The sequence below is a fragment of the Lutjanus erythropterus genome, chromosome 17, assembly GCF_056507025.1.
Source record: "Lutjanus erythropterus isolate fLutEry1 chromosome 17, fLutEry1.hap2, whole genome shotgun sequence".
Taxonomy (NCBI): Eukaryota; Metazoa; Chordata; class Actinopteri; order Lutjaniformes; family Lutjanidae; genus Lutjanus; species Lutjanus erythropterus.
This window is the reverse complement of record NC_139333.1, coordinates 11,005,395-11,014,749: the sequence shown is the minus strand read 5'-3', so window position 1 is coordinate 11,014,749 and position 9,355 is coordinate 11,005,395. Positions and strand designations below refer to the sequence as shown.

General features: G+C 41.2%; 1 protein-coding gene across 1 annotated transcript; it reads right to left on the bottom strand.

The window, feature by feature from the left end:
* Positions 1-325: 325 nt before the first annotated feature.
* Positions 326-8,833, bottom strand: nptx2b (neuronal pentraxin IIb). Its single transcript, XM_084740697.1, has 5 exons — positions 7,988-8,833; positions 6,598-6,817; positions 5,899-6,143; positions 4,830-5,009; positions 326-2,001 (listed from the first exon to the last, which is right to left on the bottom strand). The coding sequence occupies exons 1-5, from the start codon at positions 8,426-8,428 to the stop codon at positions 1,771-1,773; spliced, it is 1,317 nt and encodes a 438-aa protein (XP_084596823.1). The 5' UTR covers positions 8,429-8,833; the 3' UTR covers positions 326-1,770.
* Between the last annotated feature and the right edge of the window lie 522 nt (positions 8,834-9,355).

Here is a 9,355-nt window from a genome sequence, read left to right as displayed (position 1 = left end):
TAAGTCTTAAGGGTGGTTGCATTTATCCAAGGTTTGCCTGAGGGGAGACCACAGTCTCAGACTTTGAAAACCCACACTCTAATCTGTTACATTTTCTGTTCAGTGCTCGGTTAAACTGCAAACAAAATGCAAATCACAATTAAAAATATTTCACAACACTGATGCTATGAATATATTTTCAACATGAATTCACCATTTAAACAGGCTTTGTTCAAATGGAAAAGGCAAGGAAAAAGCACTGTGATAGATTCTCTCCTATCACTGGTAACAGTTCTGCATGCCAAGAATAACAATTCCCAACAAAGTCTAGTTTTTGCTAACGAAAGAGAAAAATAAGCCTATTGCACACATGCTCGAACTAGCAGCCAGAACCACATGACAGTTAAAGTGCCAAATTATACTTTTCCTGATATGTTCACCTTAAAAATGACTGACCATGTCAGGATCAGAGGTTTGATTGATGTTGGCTCTAAGCCCATTTCCTAGTTAAGCAATAGACAAAACATTAGCCAGACTTCTAAATCTTTCCTGCTCCCACACAGCACGCAACACCAACTCACATGTCAACAGCAAACTGCAGCTAGTGTGGATCTCAGTGTATTTGTAGTACTGTAGTAGCAGTACATGCGTGCAGTCTGTCAGACTAGAGTGGATTTACATTAAGCTTTTGAGTGTGGAGGGAGGGGTGTGTGGGTGACTGTGAGGCGATATTATGTCTTTGTGCCAAAACCTGAGGGGATCTTTGACCATGGTGGTGGGTGTACTGAAGGACTGAAGTACCTTAATCATGGTAAAGAAAGAAATGTTGGACATGGCTCTCTGATTGCCACCTGACTGCCAACAAGCTGAACTTTGGTGCATTCACACATTCAACACTACAGCTCTAGTGCCCGGTTGCATAAACCACCATAAGTGTTAACTAGTTAGGGCTAGTCTTGGGGAAAAAAAACACATAACACATATTATCATTAGCTGTTAGCTAGCTTAGTCACCAGTTAGTGTGTGTTGGCTAGCTTTTCCAAAATAGACAACAAAGAGAAACAAAAGCCAAAATGGACAGAAAATGAAATGTTGTTCTATTTGAAGAATGTGGAAAGCGCAAGCACATAATCCGCAATAAATTAAACCCAGTTTTAACAAATATGTGGAGGTGGAAGATATGGCAAGAAGTACCCTAACTGACAATATCAGATGTGAAAATACTGCTGTAAAACTAACCGTTGAAGAAATATGAAAATTTTACCGTGACAGCAAGAAAGGAAATAGCCGAAAATTGTCAGGGGTTGACAAAAACTGGTGAGTTTCAATAAAACAATACAGCTAACGTTATTTTAATGCTTGGCTAGCTAGCTATAAAGTTGCTAGTATAAGGGAACACTAAGGGCAACACATAGAGCATTTTCCCTTGCGACATTCTAAGGAAATCTTGAGGGTGATTTTATGCAACTAGTTTTTTCAAAGGCATTTTTAGATTAAATTTTCAGGGAAACTTTAGCCTAAGTCAGTGATTCCCAAACTTTTTCTGGCATGCCTCCCTGTCGGAAGCTAAGCTAACACACACCCTACAGTTTGGGAACCACTGGCCTAAGTAGTTTTATGCAACCAGGCACATATTGTCAAAATGTTGCCACAGATCTCTCTGAACAAAGCAGACAAAACAAAACTGTTACACATCAATGTATAACATAAAGTCAATAAAGTGCAGACAATAAAAAAAATGCTGAATGATAGAAACAGCAGCTAATCTATAGAGAGGCAGACAGATGAGTTTTAAGCATTGGGCAGTCGCTCCTGACACATCTCCAAGGGCCGCTTGAACGCTCCCCTCCCAAACACTTCAACGTTGCTTGCGAGCCAGGAGATCACATTCCCGGGGATGTAAGAACTGCAGTTAGCCATAGACTGCACCTCGACTGGCTTCAGAACGCGGTCCCAAATGTTCACCTGACTCAGCTCGCCCACGAAGGCCTGTCCGGCATCAAAGCGCCCGCCCACCACATCCTGTAAGGGCCATAAAGAGCAGCATGTAAATTAACAGCATCATCAAGAACAACAATATCATCAAAGATAATTATCCTTCTGAGGTGGAGGAGGCAGTCTGTGGGGATATGGATGAATTAGTCTTTAAACTTTTGGATTTAAAGTGGCAGTGGACAATATTACTTCATTATAATTTTGGTTGAAGTAACTAACTTACCATTACATGTCACAAACAATATTTAATTGAAGGGTTCCTTTAAAAAATGTGTGTCTCTGAGAGCCCACGTTTGCATTTATTTTTAAAAAACTGGGTCTGAGTCAAACAACCAGTGTTCTCCCTTTAATTGTACAGGTCTAATGGGCTGCCAGTCCAACGGGCAATGGCAACACCGGTAGTGCAAAAAAAGTCTTCTTTCCATTTGTTTTCAGCCTTTTTAGCTTTTATTTGACAGTACAGATTTCAGGAAATGGGGGAGACAACGACACACAGCAATGGGGCGCAGGCTGGCATCAAACCCCGACTGTGCCACCACATGAGGCACACACTCCACCAACTGAGCCTCTGGGCCAACCAAAAAAGTCCTTTTTTATTGACAAAATTGCCACAAAATGTTAATTAATTCAGAAATCAATGCAGTCTTTCCCATACCATTGCCTTGAAGAGGCGACCCAGACAGTCACGCTTCTCTTCTCTCCTCTGTGTTTCACAGAGGGCAGGGCAGACAGAAAATGGAGCAGAGGGAGACCTCTGCTCACCTCGCCGAGCTGCTACGGCTCGCACACATTTGGTGTCCCCACAGATGTTGGTGCCCTATTTTTTCTAATCTGAGTTTGCAAAAGGGTTGTGAAGAGAAGAGACCAAATGTAACCAGAAAGCAGCGTGATTTTGTTCCCCCTCAGAAAGAGACAGAGTGAGGGAGAGAGAAGGAGAAAAAAGAGAAAGGAAAAGAAAGATGATGCTCTGCACCCAATTTTTTCAGATATGTAGACATTGAAACTGAAGTGAAAGGTGTCCTGTTGCTGGTATGAAGTCTTTTTAACTGTTTAATTTTAAAAAATACCCAAGACACTGAATAGAAGGGACATCTGGGTAACGGTACTCAATAAGGTATTGACAGAATTTCAATACTTTCTGCACCCAGATCTAGAAAAAAAGACTATTTGTTATATGGTTTTGCTCGCAGCCAATCACCACAAGCATTCAATTTAATGCTCATTGCATTAAACGATAGGCCCACTACTGCAGCTACAGCTAGCAGCTACACACAGTCTGTGGTGGTGAAGTCGAGCACAATGTATTTGGCTGAGATGGCAGTTTGGCATGTTGAGATGCCACCAAAACCTTACAAAATACAGAAGTAGAGAAAAAGGTATCGAACGAAGTACTCTGGTATCATTATCACTCATCTACTGCAGCTTTAATGTGTGGTATATTCATTTTCTAGATGATTTTTTCTCTAGTTTCAATGTTGCAAATTTTGAAGCATCTAAAATTGTGTAAATGTCTGGAAACATCTGAGATGCCACAGACTGGATTTTGGACTAAGTTTATGCAAATTCAACATGTTATCTTTTTAGTTTTTTTAAAGACTAAAGAAGCCACTACAATGCTTGTTTGACTGTTACACTGTATTTCACACAATGGTTTGTCTGGGCTGTGATCCCATCCCACGCAGTGTTGAATACTGTACTCCACACTATTAATGCACACTATCATATGTGGTATGAAATAGATGAAAGTTCGCCTCCAAACATCATCAGAACAACATTGTTACCTTCCAGTGTGGCTGTTTTACTAACAAGATTAAGAGTCCACAGCCGAGCTAAATGCTAACATCAGCATGCTAACATGCACACAAGCAAATGCTGATGTTTAGCAGGTGTAATATTTACCATGATGACCATCTTAGTTTAGAGTATTAGTACACTAACATTTGGTAATTACTACCACCAAGCACAAATTACCGTGGAGGCTGAATGGACCAAATTTCATGGCAATCTTAACTTACAATCTAGAAGATGTTAAGATATTTCACCAAATAACTGAAAACTGGAGGTGCTAGAATAAAAAGTCAGGGTATCACCGAAGTCATCAGAATTCATCCTCTGGGGAACATGGAGGGTAACACAAAAAATCAATGCTAATTCATCAGATATTTGTTGAAATATTTTAGTCTGAACCGATGTGGAGGATCAACAAGTTGACATTGCTATTCCTAGCATAGCTCAATCACATTTTAGCATTTGATAATTAAAAAAAAAACAAAACATCAAATTGACTTTCCTTGTCAGTCATGTATTTAGATGTAAAATTAAAAACAGTCTTCAGACACTGCTGATTTGCTTCCCCCTGAACATAACACAATTATGCATCACATCCTCAGTTCAGATATTTTTAATAATGCACAGATTGGTCAAGAGGGAAACCTCAGCATGTGTGGGCAGTGACTGGTTCACTGTTGTCTTGTAAATTGTTTTGTCACAGTAACCTGCCACCGTCTTATTACTGCTGCTTCAGGTTTGGTTGATTTTCTTGTTTCCATTTGCACTTGGCTCCATAAATAACACTGCTTATTAGTAGAACTACTTGACATTACACTTTGAAGTGTTTGGCTTGTGAGAATGTGAACATGCTGCACCACGCAGTAAATGGTACATTGTTAGTTTTCTTCACTGTCTGTTCTGTGTAGAAAAAAAAAGCCAATGTCACCTTACAGTGTATACAAAAGAAGTCATTGATGATGTAATTCCAGGCAAGGAGATGCTTTCTTTGACAATGACAAAAGAGTTACAGTGGTGACTAAAGCTGTAGATGCAGACATTCATCAAACACAAAGGAGTCTCTTTACCTGCTCCTGCCCCAGGATGATGACTCCCCCAGGTTTGATGGGGTGCCAGGCAGCCAGGTTGTCGCCTGTTCCCAGCTTCTGACCATCTTGGTAAGCATCCCATTGGCCGTCCCGTGTGGTCCAGGAGATGCAGATGTGGTGCCACCTTCCATCACGTACCTCCAAAGGCAACTGGGCAACCTGTGGACAAAATACACTATACTGAGTTGTGGTTTGCTTATTTACTGTAAACAAAACATACAGGGATTAAGTTGAATCAATTGATCCTTGCTCATTAACTTAACCTTAACAAAAAAGTTTTATTTATTTGAGTTAATTAAACTTAAAGTTTCTATTTTTTCTTTTTAGAACACTTCAGAGATTATAAACATTAGTTCTTCTAACTTGAAGCCCTTTGACTTGAAATGAGTTGAATGCACTGTACAAAGTTCAATCAACTCATTATGTCACAAAAGAAACATGATCAGTATATTTTAGCAGACTTCCCCAGATGCATTGTCTGAGGGTTGAAACTCTATACTTTATAAAGTTAAGACATGTTTTTTTGTTTGTTTGGTTGCTTGATTATCATTACTTTTTACTTTAGAAGTACATGTATAGCATGGTAGTTGGATGAAAATAACTTAGAAGTTAGAAGTTAAAAAAAGGTTTTGCTGACTTATGTTCTTTTGTTGAGATAATTTACTTTTCTTTTTTAGATAAAGTGGAATTGTTGAGTTTTAGAAACCCAAAACGTTATGCATTTCAAAAATTGTTCACAGTAAGCAGTGAACCCCTTTGTTTGGGTGCTTCAGAACTACATGGTTGTAATTAAAATAGTAGATTATTAACCATTATTCACTTTTACTATAATGAGTTTACTCAACAGTAATATTTGAAAACTTAAGCTCATAAAACTTTCAAAGAAAATTAAATTATCTCAACTTTTTTTTCAAACTTTTTTTTTAAAAAAAACGTTTATTTCACGACGACTTTTTTTCCTAGTAGGGAACATTTGTGGGTTTCCATTTTATGAGTTATCATTTCATCATACAACCATAAAAGATTTAGGAAGCCAGAAACTGCTTGCCTTGTCATTGATGAGCAGCTCTATTGGGTTATTGCCCCATTCGATCAGCACAATCTCATTGGCTTGCCCGGGTACACCATAAGAGAAGGGTGTCCCTATGCCTGGACTGGCGCTGGACTTGATCCACATGCAGATTGTGAAGGCGTACATCTCTGGCAGGCTCTTGGTGATGCGGCCGTACAGGTAGTTGGTCCTCTGGGGGAGGGACAGCTTGAACTGCTCGGGGGATTTGAAGTCCCCTCCCCCTGTAATGAGACAGGCAGAGAGTGAGAGAGAAGAGACAAGGAAAGGGAATGAGTGGGAGAGGTGAGAGGTGTCCCATAAACTTGTTATTTGCTGCCTGGGGATGAAAACAACAGCGTCACATCCCTTTATGTATCGTATGCAAACAACCTCAACAAAGGCCCGTTTATGTAAAAATGTGCATGTTTGTCATCCTTATATCACTGTCTCTGATTCATCAGACCTTCTCATCTCTTTTATTCCACTGAGTGTTTTCCTCTGCCTCCTCTCCATTAGTATAGTGGACGTATGCAGTTGTTTGCACGCTTTATGTACTCTTGCGTATTGTTTTCTCTCTGTGCAGCACCATGAATCATTTTCATCTGCACTAATGTGCCACCTAACCTCATGTCTCCAATTCAAGATGAGTTACCCAGTCATCTCTGAACAGATGATGATGTAAATCTGACAGTGTACCTTTCTCCAGCTCACTGATCCTCTCCACCAGGGCATTCAGCGTGCTCTCTGTCTTCAGCCTGTATGCTGCCGTGGCATTGGACAACATGCTCTTCTCCTCCTCCAGGTTGCTGACTTTCTTCAGGAGCTGTTTCTCCAGCTCCCCGAGCCGACGCTGCAGCAGGTCGCGGAGCTCACTGGGGAACGAGGCGCCGGATATGTTGGCCCGCATCTGCTGTTGCTAAGGGAGGATGGACAAGACAAGATGAGCAGGAAGTGCACACAGATAATTAGGGACAATGCGCCCCAAGAGAGCTACAGTGATGATGGGTTACATCACCTCTGTATAAGTTGTCATTCTTCTGTATCACCAGTGGTAGTTATAACAGGCCCAAGTACACGCTATTATAGCCATTAGGTGCATATTTTACCAAGAATATGCTGGAATTTACAGTCAAATGAGTAACTTAGGCCAAGGATTGCCAAACTTTTACAGTAGGGTAGAGTAAGGAAAAACTCAAAAACCCCCAACCTTTTAACAGTAGAAAAATAATAAATTTCCCCAATGTCCAAGACAATGTGTCAATTTGCCCTCTGGGGTGCCCCTCCAATGGAGAAAATGTGATATCGTGCCAGGAGGGCTGTCCTATTAATAAAGTGGCCTCTAAATAGTGAAAAACTTCATATTTCTTTATATCAGATAAAAGAATTTTGATCAAAACCAGGAGTTGGAAGTGTTTCATTATAAATGCACCACAACTTTCTGCCTCACAACACACAGCTGGTGGCCTTTTTGTTTTTTTCGCCCCTGCCCCTCTGCACTGTCGATATTTAGTCCGTGTGACTGACAGGCCTGAAAATATAGCTTAAGGGTTGGAAAACGATTTTGGAGGTTTGGGTTACTTGGCCTACTATGTTGGGTTTTGGTCACTTTTCTAATCCAGGTATTTGATTAATTTAGTTTGACAATGTGTTAATGTGCTGTGGCGAAAAACAAGCCCAGCACGTGCCTTCCAGGTAATCAGACTATAATGCCTAAGGAACAATTTGTGGCTACAAATAAACAGTCATTGACGCTTTGAGAGTCATCATTTGAAGACTGTGAGGAACACACTTTTTATGCTTTTTGCAGCACAACAGACAAGCATAGTAAGAAGTCACTAGACTATGTCACATAACCGGATCTGCGTCATAGAAAGTTTAAGGCCAATTATACAATTAATCTCTTTCCCCTCAGATACCTCGGTTTGTTCTTCATGTAATCTAATAGTTCTCAGAGGTGCCAGTCTACTGCTGAGCAGTGGGTGGACAGTATGTCTTAATCCTATAAACCCGGACCGAGAGTCAAACTGTACTTTTACGCATGGCTTTGGCACAGGGGATATCCTTTGCGCAATCGGTGTTTACTTACTTCCAAGTTTTCCAACCGGTCTTTGAGCCCCTGCATGGTTTTTCCGAGACTGTCGATAGTGTCATTCGGATCCCTCGGAACGTCCCCCATTGTATTTTGCTTTTCTTTACCCCAAGACGCCGTCTTGTCGTACTTCCTATCGTCGGTAGCTGAAGCGCAGAGGGACAGCTTGGTGGTCAGCTCGTTGATGGTGCCTTGCTGTTTGGAAATATTTTCTTTCTGCTGTAAAATTGTCTCTCGAAGCTGCATGACAGTGTTCCTGAGCTCCTCTTCCTGGCTCCCGGCGTTCAGCTCGGGCAACAGTGTCACAGGACAGCTGGCATCGCCGCTGAGGGGTACTGCCCGGCAGATGTACCGCTTTCCATCGTCCGGTTGGCTGCTTGCTAGTTGACCGCAACCCAGCGCACAGAAACACAGCAATCCGAAGAAAAGTGAAAACATACCTCTGGTGTTTACCGCTGAGGAAAGTCAAGGGAAAAGTGATAAGCCAACACTAACCCCTTAACACTCTCTAACCTAATCCACTGTCAAGTTTTGTGCGTAAAAGAGTACCCAAAATTGGTCTACCCAAACACCCTTACGCATAATAAGTACATCTACAAAGTAACGACATATCTAACGATGAAAAACAAGAAAATTCTGGGCAGAAAATCCGATCAAGAGTGAATCGGTCACCGTAAGCTCAGTTAATGTGGCTTGAGTAAACGGGACTATTCCTGGCACAGAGCGCATAGTGTGGTGCTGATCGGACAGCACCTCACAGGAAAGAGGATTACCAAAAAAGGTGTCTGTGGGAGCTCCCGGATTGGTTGTAGTAGACTGACGTCACCGACCGGCTGGGTCAAACACGTTTGTTTATTTGAAAATTAATTAAGCAATGAAGATTACTGCTGTGGTATCAAAATTTCTTAAGATTTCTGTAATTCGCTTTTTCCGTGAGTGGATGGTGAGCACTTCTGTTCTCTAAATTCCCAGAATTCCCCCTTATTGTCAATATACCCAGGTAAACCACAGATCTTCTGAATACCTCAGGTCCCTAGTTTGTGGTTATGAAGTCTCATGAGGCTGTGATTATCCCAGAGGTCACAATAGGTTGTTTTAACCCTATGGTCTCCTTGCATTTAAAAGGCGACTATGGGACTCCTATCGTCATGTATGAAGGCAGCTGGGCTCATTGCATCCTCAAGAATCTCATCTTTCCAGTCAGACCCACTTTTTGATATTCCAATACTGTTCAGGGACTCAAGTATGCTGAAGTACTCAAATCAACCATTTTTGGAAAAGGTGAAAGTAATGCACTTATGCTATAAGCCAGTAATGGCATGTTTTTGCCCCAAACTGTATAGGATTAGAATAAAGTGTGAATTT

Coding starts and splice junctions, on each gene's coding strand:
- nptx2b (XM_084740697.1), bottom strand. CDS start 8,428: ATGTTTTCACTTTTCTTCGGATTGCTGTGTTTCTGTGCGCTGGGTTGC. Junction 6,818..7,987: donor ACCGGTTGGAAAACTTGGAA/GTAAGTAAACAC, acceptor ATCCTCCCTTAG/CAACAGCAGATGCGGGCCAA. Junction 2,002..4,829: donor TCATCCTGGGGCAGGAGCAG/GTAAAGAGACTC, acceptor TGGCCCTTACAG/GATGTGGTGGGCGGGCGCTT.